The sequence below is a fragment of the Sciurus carolinensis genome, chromosome 15, assembly GCF_902686445.1.
Source record: "Sciurus carolinensis chromosome 15, mSciCar1.2, whole genome shotgun sequence".
In the NCBI taxonomy this organism is placed as follows: domain Eukaryota; kingdom Metazoa; phylum Chordata; class Mammalia; order Rodentia; family Sciuridae; genus Sciurus; species Sciurus carolinensis.
Window position 1 is genome coordinate 63,515,349 of NC_062227.1, and position 18,882 is coordinate 63,534,230.

Sequence of the window (18,882 nt, forward strand, 5' to 3'; positions counted from 1 at the left end):
GGCACTCATCTTGTACTCTCCAGCCAAAGGGATTGAGGCAGTTGGTAGTCACTGGTATTTTCTTTTGATCAGAGTAAATGATATATTGTTCCCGTACAGAAGTCCTGTCATTCTTCTGTGTAAAACCAGATTGCCTGTGGTTTGAGCTCAAATCCTTCTCCATGGTATATTGGGAACACATCATGGATATTTCTCTCCCTAGCTAGTATTCATGATGAAAAAAGGATGTGGTGTATTGTTGATTAGATTTTCAATAAGTCTTTTTGAATATTAATAATGAATCCTGCATATACATCTTGCACTGTGTAACCAAGTGAATCAATCTAAAAAGTTATTTCATGCAAATAAGAACAAAAAAAAATACTATTTATTTTCCCTCCTTTTGGCAAAAAAGTAGGAAACCTGATAATATCTAATGTGGTAATTTTTTTGTGAGGATCTAAGGAAATTTGGCATTGTTTCATATTTAAAATGTGCATTTTCTTTGATCCTACTCTGGTGAATCCATCCTACAAAAATAACCACCTAGGTATACAGGGATTCATGTACAAATATAATCTAACCACCTATCAGAAAACAAATGAATTCAGGTGTGATAAGAATGACCTGAGATCCATATGAGAGGCCTGAGATGAGAGAACATGTCTCATGAAATCCTGAGGAAAGAATACTGCATTGTAGAATAATTGTTATACTATGATACCATTTATGTATTAAGTTAGAAAAAACTCTTCAAAGGTCCTCCAAATTCCTAACAGCAGTTACTTTGTGTGTGAAAGGGAAGATGTGCTTTCTTTCTTTTTTATAAGTAATTATTATTACTATTTAAACAGGGTGACCCTAGAAACAGAGACCCCAGTGAAGTAAGGCCATAAGCAGTGGAGATACTGGCCCAATGAGATTTTTCAACAGAGGGTGCAGCACATGTCACCCCTATAAAGTAGGAACCATGTGAACATATCCGAGAAAGTGCAAGGTGATTCCTATGCATAGTGACCCAAAGGAAGAGGAGATAAAGCCTGAGTGGTGTTGGGGCTTTGAAGGATAGGGGTGAACAGCAGAGAGAGGGGTTGGAATTCATGGCTGCATGTGGACAGCAGTGGAGGCGTGGAAATCAGTGACTTTAAACTGTTCACCTGAGACCACATCAGCCCTAGCACCAACTCCAGGAAGAGAGATGTATTACCTCATCAACCCAGTCAGCTTTACTCTCCCACTTACTTGAGTGCTAATGTTCTCAGATTTCCTTTTAGCCACCAAGTAGAGGAGAGCTCTGAATCTAACTTTAACATAACAAAAGGATTCTGGCCAGCCTATTGTCTATGAAATGCTACCCAAGTGACAAATTATCATCATGGGGAATTGGAGACTAACCATTTCCAGAAGGCTTAGCACACATAAACCCTTACTCTACGACCCCAAAACTTAGAGGAATTTAAGACTTTACCTGGGAATTAAGTCAAGACTAGCCTAATCATAAAAAAGCTATGATGGACCCTCCTTTTCAATCCATTGATACCTTCAAGGATGGGGACAGTTAATGCATGTCTCACCATCCTTAGTCTCATCAGCCCCCAAATGGAAAACTGGCTCCAGGAAGAACTCTCCTATAGGGGTATGGTGGGCCATGGAATCCTCTGCAGTGATTGACCCACTGTAGCCAGTTCCCAGAGTAAACCTTGTGAAATGACTGCATACATGCCACAGATTTCTTCTGATAAGAGAGCCAGGTATAAAAAGTTTAATTGAAATCCCAAGATAAAAACAGGCCATGAGACCTTCGCTGTCCAGAATTCTTTAAGATATTGTTTAGGAGTCTTAGTCTAGTAGTAAATTGCAAAGAATGAAAAATGCAGACCTATAATATATGGTCCTTTCAGGCAGACTAAAGATTTGATACCAAGAATAGATTTGATCTTTTTTCTCCCATAAATAATAATGTTTGAAGTGATATAGAAGGATGAGGTTGATATCCAGAGCATAGAAAATGGGAAATGTAACAAAAACTTTTTAGAATCTGACTTGAATAAGATTTTGTCCACACAACTGTATTTTACCAATGTTTTGTTTAGTAAAGTGTTATTTTAAGGGTGATTATATATTCAGTTTTGCAGAAGGATTGTGGCAGTACAGCTGTTAAATCTGTGCAAATAATAGATAAAGCACTGCTGCAAATTTTATTTTCCTGTGGCCCTTTGCCTACACAGAACAAATATTTGTTAAAACATTTGTCAGATATTAAATTCCATGTTACTCTAATAGAATATAATTACATGTGGTATATTTTTACAGGCAGAGATGTGATATTGACATGAAAGTAGATTCAATGATAACTAATACTTAGACCACTGTAGTTATTGAATAACAAAACAGTAAATGTTTTTAAACTCTTCTAAATCATTTTCATTTTCAAATATAACAACTTTAGATTTTTAATGCAGATTCCCACTCTCTATTAAGGTACACTAATATGAGGTTTTCTATAGGAAAAGTTTAGAGAAACGAACTTTTTACTAACCATTTAATAGTGAGGAAAACTTCATAGGTTTCAGGAACTTTCATATCCTTCCTTCCCTCAAACCAGTGTAACACGAGGGCAGTGCTATTCCTGAACACAACCCTGCAGGGCAATCTAAAGTAGCGTCTTCCATGGGACTGAAAGGGAAGCCTTGACCTTCCATTACAGGGAAAAAGTTGGTCATTGGGTGAGGTTTGGGCATGGGACAAAAATACTGTTTCATCCATTACTTGGTAATATGTAACAAACAAAAAGTCTTAAAACCAATAGTTTGTTTTCCAGATTTACAAAATATGTATAAATGTCACGTCTGTAAATACCAAAATGGCTCTATCAGAATGCTGCTATTCACATGTTCAAACCTGTCTCTCTCAGCCTCTCTCATATAATTTCAGAAATTTCGCATGCCTTAGTAGTCTTTTACTCTACATTTACTTTAAGAAAGCATTTAGACAAATGGTATTTTTTCCTATCATGTTTTACCTCCCCCTCCTCCCTTTCAAAACAATAAAAAAGTTAGTTTGGTCATATGGAACCAAAGGGGGAAATGACAAGAAATGTTTTCAAGAATTGACGCAAAATTCTCATAAATATTTAGGATAGGCTGCTTGTTCACCTTGACAGCACACACAGCCCACAGAACTGGGTAATGTGATGTATATTTAAAACTCTTTGCATATATAAAATCATACCTGATTTATACTGCTAATAATTTTTACTCTTACATTCAGATCCTACCTATAGGAACTTGAAGTCAGTATGACAAAGCATAAATCAGGTGCTGCTTAATACAGCACCTGACTAGGAAATTAGTCTGGAAAAAGGAAAAATAAATGATAAAATGATAAAACAACCTCTTATAACCTTCAAAATTTCTTCCTAAATCCTATTTTTATGCAGTATAAAATAAATATCAAATACTTTATTCATACCACCTATAACCATATTTATCATTTAGATAAACTGGTAATTGTGGAAAATCTAGAGAATTTGCAAGGTAACTTTTTCCCCAGTGGATAGCTTTCTGATTTTATTCTACATTACTAATGAAAACTTTAGACAGAATATTTATGTAGCCTTTTGTGATTATTCTGCTAGAAAGTATATTTTACTACTGAATAATGTTAATAACCCATGAAAATGAAATGAAATTGAATACATATCCTTTTCAAATTTTTTCTGAGTTCTATTCAAATGAAAATATTTGCATAAGTCATTGTAAAACTGGATTTTCAGAATTAATCTTAGTTTGTATTTGACTCTTATTGTTGAAAAATTCAAGAGTGTTTATAAAGTTGTTTTCTATTGAAGATAATTAACAGGCCTAAATGATATTCTGCATCCATTTTCTTTCAAATGATTTCTATGAATCACTAAAAGGAAACATTCTTGAAAAATCTTAACATACTTATCATAGATATGTTTCTTTATATATATATTATCAGAGGTGGCTTTAATCTCTGAAATGTGATGCTGTCCATTTCCACGTGCAGGTCATCTCACCTGGCTTTTTTGTTTTTGTTGTGAAAATGTTCAATTCAGGTTCTACATGGTCAGCTATTACGAGCGGAATCACAGAATAGCAGTGGGAGCACGCCATGGTTCAGTGGCCCTGTACGACATTCGGACTGGAAAATGTCAGGTAAATAAATCATCGTGACTTCCTCTCCATAAAGTGTGGAAGTTATTGAAAGGAGAGAGAGACTAGCACTTCACCAGTTGACGTGCTGAGCTGCTGGAACGTTATGGATAATGCTAAAGGGATCAATAGTTTAATGAAGGACTCAAAGAATATAGAGCCCCACTGTCTTTATTCACTGGGACTGAAAGGCCGCCACAGATGGGTTTGTGATAGAGCCCAGAATCAGGTGGCACTGCTCTCAAACAACTTTGCAGTACATCTCTCCTTTTCTAAACAAAGTTTTCTGGGTTCCTTATTTTTGTCATGTGTTTTCTGAAACAAGTTTGATGATGTGGTTATGATATAATGGTTGAACAAAAATTTATTCTCTAAGTAAAATGATTTATTTACATGGTAACAAGAGTTTCTTTAATTGTAAGAGCAATCTAGTTAGAGTTCATAAAAAGAAAAAAATTTTTCACTTAGTAAAGCTCTATTAAAAATAATGTTCTCTTTGAAATAATGATACTACTTTTTATACTCTTATAACACTTTTTATGCTTTTATAACATATTACTCTTTATTGAAAATTCATCTTGATTTTGATTTTGATCACCTTATTCTCAAAATATACTGGTTAGTTAGGCAGGGCTAGTCTAGCCCCACTTTAGAGATGGGAACTGAAGCTCAGAGCTTTAATAGCTTGGTCCCAGAGGCACGTTAGTGGCTAAGGGTAAATCCAGGACTAAGCACCATTGAGATGACAAAAGTATAGCATTCATTGATAAATAGTGCCAAAACAGCCTCTCCTGTTTCTGCTCCTCCTCCCCTTCCTCCTCCTATTCCTCCTCTTCCTCCTCCTATTCCTCCTCTTCCTCCTTCTCCTCTTCCTCCTCTTTTTCCTTCTCCTCCTACTCCTTTTCCTTTTTATTGATCCTTTTTAGTTATATATGACATTAGGAGTCATTTTGACACGATTATAAAAACACAAAACATAACTTCTTATGTTTCATTGTATCATTTATTAATGCTGATATATTCACCTGTCTTGTAGTATTAGGAATTTCCAGAAGGAGTATGAAAAAATTAATGAGGATGTGGCTAAAAATTTAGACTGTCTCTTAAATGCGATAAACTATTCATTAATCCTCCAAAGCTTTCCTGTCAGCTTTCAATGAAATAGTTCTAAGAGATGGTAACAGGTGTCGGAGGTAAAGCGTTCAGCAGTTGGATAAGTTTGGGAGATCTATTTGAATGTTAAGTACATTTCTATGTTCAGGCCCCTGAATCCTGAGTTTGTCATGTGTGAACATGCTTCATTTGCCATACTTATTGAACTGTTGGATTGTGTTGATATGTGTAAACCCCCCACCCCATGACCATATTCCTTTACTCTGGGCTGTCACTGAGAGCATTGAAACCACTCTGAATGCTTGTTTAAAAATTAAGTTACATTTTATTTATAATAATCTTTCAGAAGAGAGATTCTTCAAAGGGCATTTTCAGAATCTCTTGAGACAGATTTTTTTTTTTTCTTTTTAAACTTGATTTTAAAAATGGATATGTAAAAATATAAAAGTTATATGTATGGATGGAGTACCACGTGATGTTTCTATACAGGTATATATTGTGTAATGTTTAAATTAGGTTAAACATCTTTATCCCCTCAAACACTGATTATTTCTTTGTGGTAAAAACATTCAAATTCCTTTCTTCTAGCTTTTTAACACAGTACATTGTTACCTCTAGTCACCTTAGTGTCCAGTAGCACACCAGAGCTTTTTATTTCTATTGAACTATGATTTAGTACCCATTGATCAACCTTCCCCATTTTTCCCCTGCCCTCTACTCTCTGCAGCCTCTGGTAACCACCTGTTTTTAAGACAGTTTGAAAAACTGGAGTTTATTACTTCTAGTGGACTTGAGAGAAATAAACCACAAACATCTGCAAGGTAAAGATGGAAAGAAAAAAATAACAGGAGACCTTGTAAAGCTTCTTCAAAAATGAACTGAAGAAATCCTAGAGAGGATTCTTCATGATCAGATAAAATGCAGTTGCCACCAGCAGACAGCCAAGCGAGCAGTGTGAGTGCAGTGAGCTAAACAAAGGTGAGCGGGAGGACAGCAAGTGGCACCAGTGACAAAGGACCACAGTGTGCTGACACGCTGTTGCTTTCCACTTCTCTTCCTACTAAGTGTCTCAGTGATGAACTTGGTAATGTACTGAAAAAGTTAATCTTTTGAACACCTTCTTCTTTTCAACTGGTTTACTTGAGATACACTTCCCAAAGCCATTCTTTCTTGAAAGGAATTTGAAATACCATATTTTCTGAATGTTATTTTAGTGTCTCCATGATTTTTTTCTACTTCATCTTCTTGATTTTAGTAGCTAAAATTATCATTAGTGTTGCAGGGGTGAATAGCCTTCACCTTCCTGTTTTGTATAGTGGTGAAAGGAAAACCTACCGTCTTCTCTCATCACTCTGTGAAAACACAGCTCAATCTCTGAAATATGTCTTAACTACTCTTGCCAGCTGTCATTTATGTATCATTTATATCCAGTGACAGTGAACCCTTAAGAGAGTCTCTTACTTCTCTTATTAATGTTGTAAGATTTGAGGTGAGTGAACATCTGAAACAGCATACAGGGTAGGTAACGCGTTTAGAAATGATGTTTTAAGGGGTGAATCATAGGATCATTTTGAACTAGGAGTGCAGTAAAGCATTTCTTGAAAAATCCTTTGGAATCAATTACAGGGACAGTGGGGTAATTTTTCTAGCATAAGCAAAGACAGAGATATAACATAAAAAGTTTAGAAGGGATATTTAGAAAATACCTGGTTATAAGATGTAGAGTTCCAGTGGGTGAAAATATAAAGTGTAATGCCCTAAAGGGTCAGATAGGTCTCTTGCTAAAGAATAAAAGAAAAATTAAGCACCTTTCTCTTACCTTTTGACTTTGACTTCTATTTTTAAAAAAGAAAAATCAATTCTCTTGATCTGTTCCTCCCAGACTCTTAAGAGGAGATTATACAAAGCCATAGGATGAATATGGCATATCTGTCTGGAACATGAATTTTATACAAGTCAAGGGTTGTAGAAATATGGTCCAAATCTGGCCTGTTGCCTGTTCTAATAAATAAAGTTTTATTGGAACACAGCCACACTCATTCGATTATGCCTTGCCTACTACAATGGCAAAATTGAGTAGTTGGCAACTGGCAAAGAACCTTTGTGATCTGCAAGCTTAAAGATTTCCTATCAGTCCCTTTATAGAAAAGGTTCACTGACCTCTAACTAAGATGGTTGAGGAAGAAGAGTTAAATAATTTAACTAAAAGTGATTTAGAACATTATAGTATAATGTCAAGAATAATTAGAATAGTAAGAATGTTTAGAAAGATGTGTGGGTTTGAATTCCATCTCCACCACTAATTCGCTTTATAACCTTGAGAAAGTCTCCTAACTTCTCTGAGCTGAAATGTCCTCATCTGTAAAGGGATAATAGAAATAGTATCTATTATTGGGATAAGTGTTAAAGAATAATTATTGAAACACTATTCAAGATGGTAAGGCAGACTTTATCAAGGAGGACTGTGCTGATAGGTCTGAACCCACTGCAACAGGGTGTTGCAAAGCAGGAGAAGGACTGGACTCTACCTTTCACAAGAAGCAGGGTGGGGTTCATAGGTAGAAAGTTACTAAGAGGAAGCAACTTACTTGGTAAGTTTTTGTGACTGAGTGTATGACAGAGGTGGTCAAATACCAAGAGTGGGGGATTTTCTCTAAACTGACTTAGGGGATTCTTGTTCAAACTGAATTCAGCAAGAAGGGCAAAGAGGGAACCCCAAGCTGAGGCCTACTCAGGCAGAGGACTCAAAGGAGCCTAACTCAAGTCTCTACCAGAAGTAAATAAGGTAATTTGCATAAATAATTGACACAATGGTTATCTTGTAGTTAGTATTCTGTAAATGTGGCTATTATTACATTAAAATAAATTTGGAAATATACTACATTATAATTAAATTTCATTAATGTTAGGAAACTTAAGAAAAACTCAAGTATAGACCCTGGTGCTAAGAACTCCCTCTCCTGACTTGGAAGCACTTTGGTGGCAAGTGGCAGCAGCAGCGTGAGGCCACATGTGGGTTTCTTTTCCAAAGGCTGCCCTACCTGTGCTGTCACTGTCTCTACTGACTACGGCAGTCAGAAACAGATGGAAGTCAATAGTTAAAATTCTGCTGTGCTGCTGACTTCAAAACCACTAAACAATTTAGGAACATACCTGACTCAAGTTTCACTTAAAAAAAAAAATCTAGCTCCTCTATGAAACACTTAAATTTTGTTGCCAAGTAGTACTCTTGCTAAGCAGGCAGATTAGAGCCCATGGCTCCCTTAGAGCTCTACAAATATGTATTTGGTTAAATCAAGAATGAAAATCCTCTCTGGTTTGGCAAAACATGATCTCCTATCTCACTGATGTCCAATCCTTTTTGAATCCATCATTTGTAATAACTGCTCACTGTGCCAGGTTCCCTTAGGCTCACGTTAGCTAGTTTTCCTATGAAGTTTGCACCGTGTCACTTGGAGGTGCCTAATCCACTTTGGTAAATCTAGGCACTCATTTTCTTACCATGCTTTGGCAAAGCACTACAAAACAGCAGTGATGTTTGAGAGATAAAAGTAAACCTGAAGCCTTCTCTATATCTGAAATTATTTTTTAAAAAACTTTATTACTGAAAAGTTTAAGTAAATGCCTTGGCAAACCTGTTCTTAAAATCCCATAATATCTAGTGTCTGGTACATAGAAGATGTACAATGAAATACATTGTTGATCAGATTTTTTAAATCCTGACTCTTTAAGGTAAAAAAATATGTTAAGAACTGTAATGTGATATGATAAATGAAAACAAAATGTGTCTAAATTATATAAAAATATCAATTTGTGCTGGGGAAATAGCTCAGTTGGTAGAGTGCTTGCCTCGCATGCACAAGGCCCTGGGTTCAATCCCCAGCACCACAAAAGAAAAAAAAAATCAGTTTGTTATAGTTTTATTTCAGTATGTTAGAAACACTCATCAAATTGCTTTTCTTTAGGGAGAATATTTTTTTAGAAATAGCATAGAGTCATGACAGATATATTTCTGTAGTAGACCACAGCCAGGCCTGCCCTGGGCCAGATAATGAAGCAAAAAAAAAAAAAAGAAGAAGCAAAGTTGATTTTATGTGTAGAACTGTGGCATCTGTGGCCTAGCTATAATCCCTCACAGAAAGGACATTGAATTCTGTAATGTTGATGTGTGCCCCATAGCACAGCCTGATGTATACCAAAGCAGCGATCCTACAGCTTGAGCTCCTGTGGCCTTGAAGATTACTCCATGAGGGATGAATGCACTGACCTCTGACCTTCACATGTACCTCAATGAGTAAAGCGTCGGCAGCGGGATACTGAATCCTTTTAGTTATACCCTTATCCCCTGAATATCCTCTGCCTGCTTCTTTGATAATTCAGTAGTTACAGAAGTGAAATCAACCCTGAACTCCGTCCACATCTGTTTTCACCAATCTGTCAACTCTGACTTATCCAAACCTGGCTCACTTTCACTTTTCAGCCAACAAGATGTCACCTGTAGTCCACAGGGTCACTATATCTGCTAAGCATGTACTTAAACTCAAGAGAAGACCAAAACAGCCACAACCACCTTCAAGTACATGTGAGAGATGAGCAAGAGTACCTTAATGTTTTTTTTTTTTTTTTTTTTCTTAAATACAAAGTCATTTTGAGGACTGGTTTTCTCATCTTTTTAGATGTCTTAATTGTCTCAAATTCAGGGTATCATGTCAGAAAATATTTCTGTCTACCAACATCCCTTCCAAACTACCTTTTTTCTGTTAATGGCATGATAATATGATGACACCACAATCACCCTGCTTTTCCTTCACCCATCTGTATCTGTTACTGAGTTTAACTTTTCCTTAGAGAAGCTTGGAATCTGCCTCTTTCCCCTGCAAATACCCTAAATTGGAACCTTGGCCTGTTCAAGGTGTTTGAGCTTCTAGTTTTGATCATCATGCATATATACCCCTTTCCTTCTTTGATCTTCATTTTATTCAATAACAACCACTTCTTCTGTTGTAACCTGCCCTGGTGCTCTTGCAGTTTACTTAGAAAATATTCAGAAATATCGCTTGGATAATTTCTTGGAACCACAGTCAGAATTTCAGGAGATGTCCTGAATTACAATTACAATTACATGTGTCTAGATTGTAGCAAAACTCTCACCTTGCCAAGAATATACCATGTACTCAGGTGAAGCACTTCTGATGAGTAAAAATGCTGAAGCATTCTTGTTAAGTTAATGATTATTGCCTCTATTTTCATTGAGGTTTTGATTAAAATTTATTTTGATTATCCTTTGAATTTCCTATGCCTCTTGTATCCACTATTTCTTATGCAGAACAATTATAATTGTTTCTGACATGCTGATCTTAATATTATCTCTAAATTTATTTCCTTATTTCCTAGTAGAGCACCTACAAATAGATTCTGAAACCAGACTACCTGGATTCACATCCTTGCTCAGCTTATTAGCTTTGTGGCTTTGAGCAAAGAATTTAAAAATTCTCTGTATTTGAGTTTCTTCATCTATAAAATGAACATAATAACAATTGACTCATTGAGTTATAAAGATTAGAAGTGCTCAAAAATGCTCAAAAAGTGTTAACCATCACAATTATTAGGTAGCTGTTGGTTTAATAGGACAAAATCAGTCAGTCCCATCCTTGTCCCTTCCTGCTGCCTTATATCCTGCTTCATACCCCGTAGATCTATTATCATTTCTTATGTTTTTTATAATTCTTTCCCCAAGACTATTTGAATTACTCTTTTAAGTAGGGCCAGTAATAGATCTGTTAAATAATTAGCAAATTTCAAGATTTCAGACCTACTGATCTGTCCTTAATTATCTACGTTTAGTAATTATCTTTCTTTCCTGATTTTTTCTCATAACATCAATCTCTTTTCTTACTACTCTTTTGTTCTTCAATGGTTTTTTGAAATCATTATATTACTTCTAATATTACTTCAATATTAGAATCTTTCTGAGTAATTAAAATTTTTAAACAAACTTTCTCTTTTAAAACAGTTTCAACTTTACAGCAAAATTGAGTAGAACATATATACCCAGAGAATTCCCATATACCCTCTGCACCCACATATGTGTACCCTCCCCTGTTATCAGCATCTTCCCACTGAGTAGTACATTGGTAATATAGAAAAGTTCAGACAAGCTCAGACATACTCAGGGTGGCATGGCCATACATGGTAATGTTCAGGCTTCTCCTCTAAAAGTTTGATAGTTGAGTCTGTTGAAACAAACTGGTAATAGACAGTATTAGTGGGGGAAAAAGCATACAGGTTTATTAACATGCACATGTATATGAGCCATACAAAATATGAAACTCACAGAGGAGCCAGGTGGTTGAGGTTTAAATACTATTTCCTAAGAGAAGAGGGAAAATGGGGGACTGTAGACATTTTTAATTGGGTAAGTTATTTAGGGGGGAAATGAGCCTGGAGAATAGACAGTGGTCAGGGACAGTATTCCTCTGGCTGTAGGTGTGACTGCCTGACCTTCAGTCTTCTGTGTGATATGAGTTCAATCTTCCTTGGATAGTGAAATTTCCGTGAGAGTATTTGAAGGCAAATGTGTTCCTCTTAGGAGGATCTGGTTTTTAGGTAAACAAGGGAACCACAGGGAAAGCCCTCCTCTGTATTTGCTTCTCCCAGTGTGTTCTCAGTGGGAAGTTCAAAGCAGCAGATTTGGAGGCATCATTTTCTGAGCCCCACTGAAAATGAGTCTCAGAAACACATCCTCACCAGAATCGTTAGTTTGCATTGGAGTTTATTGGTGTGGAAGAGTCTATAGGTTTGAACAAGTGCATCATAACATGTATCTGCCATTACTCTATCATGCAGAGTAGTTTCACTGCCCTAAAAATTTTGATTTATATAACTTTTAATGTGTATCTTATTATTTTTAGTGTAAATTTCTGCACATGTGATGACCAGAATGCTCTGAAACTGTTTCCAAACATGTTTTATGAGTATTAATTTCTTCATGCCCTTCCTAATATTTCTGGGAATAACAGGATGACTTTTGAGCTATGGTTATTCTCAAAAAAGTGAAACTCCAAAGTTGGCCTATTTTGCCTCCTGTATTTGTCATCTTGGATAACAGACTGTTTCTTCATTTATTCATGATTTAATATCCATTTTGTCTATTTTTTTAAAAAGTATGATGATGGCTCTTCTCTATGCCAAGAACTATATTATATATTGAACCATATTATATGCAAAAGATGACAAAATCCATGAGTGTATCCCTTACTGACACAGTCTGGTATGGAAGATAATCCTAAACCCCCAACTGAAGTAATATAACGAGCTCTGAAGGAGGACAACCTGGAAGAGCACAGGAGGGGCACTGTCCCAGATTCCTGTGGGACACTGGGGAGTTGCTCAGGCAGGGCTCCCTAATGGGGAGGGCATCTGAATAACAGCAAGGAATCAAGCAAAGAGGGGGAAGGGCAGGGACAGTGTTCCAGGCAGACAGTACAACCTGTGCAAAGTCTGGAAGACCAGGAAGCACAGGGAAGGCCCTCTTGTCAGATGCTACAGAAACGTTTTCCCTTGTACGTGGGAACGTTCGTGCTACAGCAACTTTCACATTGGCTTTATACTGGGAATTGCACAAATCTTGCATGAGAAACAATTATTCCAATACATAAGTAGAGACATTTCTTGTTTGTGACTTATTAAATGCTGAATTTAAGTTACATCGCATTAGCAAAGTGTTAAAGACATAACTGAATGCTGACATTCTGTTAACTAAAATACTGTTTTTAGGGAAAGGACTTGGCAAATATAGAAGTGTTTTCACTATGGGATTTAAAGTGTTTTATGAAAATAAATTACTGTAGTTTTCTGTAATACCTTTAATTCTGGAAAGCACTCTAAAGTACTACGTATCAAAAAAAAGCTAATATTCAAGATTAAACAGAAATGTCAGCAAACATAGTCATATTAATAGAAGTTTGGAAAACAATGTGTTCTTCTCTCTAAAAATAACAAAGATTTTACTTCTAGTTAGGAGGAGCAATGGACCTTAGGGATCTTGTGGACAGTAAGATTGATGTTTCTTTAAGGCAGAGTTTTAAGCTCCAGGCACAGTTTTCACTGAGCAGAAGTCTATAACGCTTATACATCAAGGGCACTTATGCGGTGATTGCAAAAATTGCAGTGAGGATTGACTACAGTACTTAGTCAGACAGTGACATTTTAGGTATTTTCTTCCTGCCTCTTTTCAGCAGCTGGTTTTATGGCAGGTGCTTCCTGTGACATTCTGGAGCAACAACCAGAAATATGGCATCAGGGGTGATAATAAGATGAATGGTTGGAGAAGACAATGGCTTCCTGACACTGTTGAGGAATTACCTAACAAGCCTCCAGTTTTAAAAGTGAACTGCTATTTAGAGAGGAACCTCCAGGAAAAGGCACAGATATCCGAAACAGTGCTTGAAATCAGACCATCATTTATTCTGAAAGTTTTAAAATTTTAGAATATTTTTAACTGTGCAGAGAATTTTTATGTTATTTATTCCATTGCTTATTGAGCACTTCTTGTATTGGTGTGATGCTTTGAATGTCAGTATTCAAGACTGTTGCACTGAAAAAGAAAATTAAATCCTTCATAACACCTACAAGTGGAAACACATAAAGCAGAAGTTCTGTATTTATAACTAATAAATTGTAAAAAGCATTTTAATATTTTTATAGGCAAAAAATTCTTTTCATATTCAAAATTCATATCACTTCAATTACATTTCTCAGTGCCATTTATTCTCCCACCTAGCCATTATCTTTTCCCCCCTCAACACATAAAAAAGAAAGTTTAAATGTATATATGTGTGCATATGTATATTTTTTCCACAGATATAGTTTACAAAATTAGGAAATATTAATTAGGGAAGTATAGTCATCCATTAGCACTCATGGGGGATGGTTCTGGAACCTCCCCAGAGTTATGAAAATCCACACATGTTCAAGTCCCTTCTGTAAAGTGATGTAGTATTTGCATATAGCCTATACAATTCTCCCAATACTTTAAATTATCTCTAGAATACTCATAGTAATCATAAATGATATGTAAAAAGTTGTTATACTGTATTATCGAGGACATAACGACAGGGAAAAAAGCCTTCATATGTTCAGTACAGATACAGTTTTTATGTTTGGAGTATGTTCATTCCACAATTGGTTGAACCCATCAGTGCAGAACCCACTGATAGGGAGGCCAATTGTATATTGAATTCATGCTGGAGTCACCATCTTTCATTTTTTATATCCATTCTCAATATGGAAGGGACTTAAAACAGGCCTCATATAATAATTCAATAAATATGACTCTTAAGTACTCTAAAACATATATAATGAGGACATGAGTCCATTTCAGATAGGTTGTATGAAGATGTTGATGTCCACTTAAAGCATCCTTTAAGATCTGGCAGGTTCTATCTCTGGAGGAGCTGAATGGACCTCTGGATGGAGCTGAAGTCCGGTGGGGCAAGAGGCACACATACGGTACCTAAAAGCCCTGGATCCCACATAGTCAACCCCATAATTTGTTCAGTTAGTCAAAAATGTTGCTCAGGTGTGGAATCATATAAAATGGTATATATCATAGACATAGATAATTTTATTTCTCATCTCTTCTGATATGGGACCAAAGACTTTTCTTTCCATATGATTTTAGTTCTTTCTTGCTAAAGCACACCAGTTTCTGTTTCTTTAAGTGGACTGAGATATTAAGCATATTTACAAAGCGATGTCAGAGTATAATTCTAGACTTTGATGCTTTTCCTGGTCTTTTGCAGTTGTCTCACTTAAGCCTAATGTCGTGTGTATATGTGTGTCTTTTTAAAAGCCCTCTTGTCATTTTGCAGTGTAATTTTATGATATTTAATCCAACTACATTAACATTGGCAAGTTCAACTAGCCTTAGCTCTGGTTGACTACAGGCCATAGAGTTCAACTGGCAAGAGCATTAGTGAGTGGACTTTCCAGAGAGAAACCTGCCAACCACCGGCATTCCTCACGTGTGGGACACCAGTTAGGGTATTCAACAGAGGGAAGAGAGAACCTCAGTTCTCTACCCAGGGTGGGTAGAGATCCTGTCATGCTGCCTCCAAGACAAGATTCCTGGAAGCATGAAACGGTCTTATGAAGTGCAGGTGGGAGTGACTGCTTGTGTGGGCAAGGTATTCACCATCTGGACACAGAGAAGAAACAAGTACAGTAGAGTGTCCCAGTGCTGCAGTGAATGTCAGGCCACCCAGGAGCAAAGGGTGAATCCAGTGAACACAAGGGACAGGAGCAGGAAGAGGTTCATAAGGAACATGTTGTTTGGGCTGATCCTTGAGCAGATTTCCTGTGGGCACACATGGAGGAAGAAGACTTTTCAGGAAGAGGATGAGTGTCAACAGAAGCTCAGAAACATTTAGCAGGTGGTACCTTCCAGAAACTGCAAGGTTTTGGTTCCAATGGAGTGTGATAGAGCAGGAGGGATGAAGCCTAATAGGTAGGAGGGTGAGACCATGGCAGGCCTTCCCTGTCAGAGGCTTCCATCTGGAGTCTCAGGGTCAGCAATGACAAGCTCTCATCCCTACAGAGACCAAGTAAGTAGCACAAATTATTAAGATAAACTTTCTTGGTTTATTTCACTTTTGATAGGACCATCTAAGAAATGTTTCCCTTTTTAGTTGTGTCTGTAACACAACAGTTAAAGCCTTTAAAAATGCAGCTGGTAGTGTGCTTTAGTGTTGGGGCAGAACTGGGAGAGGTGGGGATTGCAGCAAACTGCAGAGTACATGCTGTATGGAGAGACCAGCCAGATCCTCACCTTCAGTGCTGTGTGCAAACGTTGACTTTTGTTGCCTCCCTCTGATTTTTCCAGATAGTTCAAAAGTTTGGATTTTTATTTTCAAATCTCCCAATTTTTAAGTGTTGGTGACTGATTTCAAAAGTTTATAAACTGATAATATACTGAGTGTATAGTTTTGCATTCAGCGATTTGGAGAGTTTTAAGCAGGGGAGCAACAGGATGAGGTACTGCCATTTTGGAAGGTCACTGGCGACGCTGTGTAGGATGAAATGAAGTAGGCTTTCTCTTGGAGGCTTTGTAACAATCCAGACAGCAGTTGAGCAGGACCCAGTGAGCATCTGTGGTGGCTGAAGTGAGAATCATGACCAAGTAGATTCAGTTGAGCCTTAATGCATGCTGAGTATACACACAAATCAGTACCATAATGAAGAAGTAAAAGCAGTATTCTCTGAGAACAGTGATAAAATAATGGACTGTAAACTGAGGAAAGACTAACATGTAAAAGAAAAAAATTAGTTGTAGGAGGAAATTTTAAAAATACAAATTGTAGAATTATTTGGAAAGATTCATTTCTTAGCATATTTCTTCTGCAAAGGATTAGAAGCCACAGAAGAGGACTTAAATCAAAGACTTTATTATTTCATGCAATAAAACAGCCAGAGATAGCTAGTCAAGTGAGCAGTTTGCTGTTCATCATATAACCTAGTCTTCCTGGGGAACTCTGTTTCATTGGGCTCTTAGGTTGGGTTGCCTCAGGGTAGCTACCACCAAATCAGCAACCTGTACAAAGGATACCATCCTGAGGCAGAAAGAGAAAGTTTTAAAAGTAAATACACCCTTTGAGAAACCCATTCTTTTATCTCCTTGACCCAAATGGCATCCCTTACCCATTTTTAAAGCAGTTAATAATGGAATTATCAATGGGATGGAATTATCAGGATTGATTAATCAAGATTCCCTTCTGAGACATGAGAAGACCTCATCTTCCCTGATCACAGGGGTTGGCCTGCAGAAGGCAACCACACTTGCCTTCCCACGGGAACTTGGTGGCCCAGCACCCTGCTGCACTGAGAACAGGCTGGCCCTGCAGGCCTCACCCTGCCATGTCCCTCCTGTCCAACTGATGGTGTGCCTGCCTCCGAGCAAGCTGTGAAGCAGCCACACTTGAGGACAAAGTAGATACTCGGAAACAATTTGCTTTCATTCCTTTGAAGGTTCATTTATGCAGTTCTGCCATTCCTTAAAGTGACATCTTAATCTAGAATATTTACTAATGCAGAGCAAGGTATCAGGGACATAGTTTACTTTCAAAGGAATGACAGAAGCAAGCAAACATCTCTATAAAGGCCACCACACCAAATTAAATGCTTCTTTCTTGCATGTACTGAAAGCAGTCCTTTGTAATGGCGAGAAAGCCAACTCCCACTCACTTCTTGAATTTCTCTGGGTGAGAGTCCTGGCATATGGCATTGTTACTATGTTGCTGAAATTTATGTAAATGTGTTGTCAGAGATGAATTAAAACTTATAGTTGTAAATCTACAAGGACAGAGCTATAACTCACACAGATTTATTACTTATAGACACGTATATCAAACCTCTGGAATTATTGCCTCTACACCAGACAGAGGTTAAAGAAGAAGGTAACAACTTACATGCCATTATACAGATACAGCAGTTTGTCATTCATTGGTTGGGGATGAATACAAAATACAAGCATGTGGAATGTCCTTCACCTAAACACAATCTAATCTGAAAATTTCAGCAAGAATGCTGTTAAAAGTATTTTCAAAGAGTACCAAATAAGGAGTCAGGAAATTTAGTATTAGATTCATTTATTTTAGTTACTTAACTTTTCTGAGCCTGGTTTTATTAGTTATAAGACAATTTACTAGTTATAAGAACTGTCAACATACTCAGTGTGGCTTTTGTGAGGTAATCATGCATGCATTCATTCAACAAACATTTGTTGAATGCCTGCTATATATCAGGCACAAAATTATTTTTTTAGACTGAAAGAAATAATTTAATCCGATATCATTTTTTTTCCCCCTTGTAAAACAAGAAAATGAGACCAGAAAGGTAAGGTATTTTATGGAAGTATATGAAAGGGCTTTTGAAAATTGCAAAGTCCATTCAAGGGGAAATAATCATTAATTGTAATACAAAACCAATATCTCCTTTATATGATGATTTATGTGTGTTTAATACTCCATGAATATTTCCATCTGTCTAAGAGTTTCTTTTATATTAATTCACTGGGTATTGTCATTTAGCATTGTTCTTTCCAAATCAAGTGACATATCAGAATCATGTAGGAAATGTCCAGATTTTCTCCTGCCTTATGCCTTCAAAGTCAAAATCCTGGAGACAAACCCAGGCACCTGCATTTTTATAAAGTGCCCCTGGTAATTCAGAGGCAGACTAGAGGTCAGAAACTCTAGGTTTACTGAATAAAATAGCAAACTACATGAAGAAAAAAATAACATGCAAATTGTTGTGAATTAATATTTAAGTTATTGAAGTCTTTGAAATTAAATAATTTAAAAATAAGGAAAAATATCTTCCTTCTATCTGAATCATATAGACCGAAATGGAGCCCTAGCATGAGTGGCATTATTGCCCACTTTGGTATTGTCATTGTGAAAGCTTTGTGATAACAACATTGCAGAAGGTTTAGAAGGGAGAAAAATCCATCATAGCTCTCACGTGCAAAGATTTTGTACTTATACATTACTCAGTTGCTCACATAGGTAATCATAGACATTTTTAAATTACCCCTATATGAGTGTTAGAATATTAC

General features: G+C 36.7%; 1 protein-coding gene across 1 annotated transcript in view; it reads left to right on the plus strand.

Moving 5' to 3' along the window:
* Wdr7 (WD repeat domain 7) overlaps positions 1-18,882 on the plus strand; it is a 322,806-nt gene that overhangs the window by 256,064 nt on the left and 47,860 nt on the right. Inside the window, 1 exon segment of the mRNA XM_047526338.1 lies at positions 4,061-4,160. Coding sequence (XP_047382294.1) covers positions 4,061-4,160 — 100 coding nt within the window.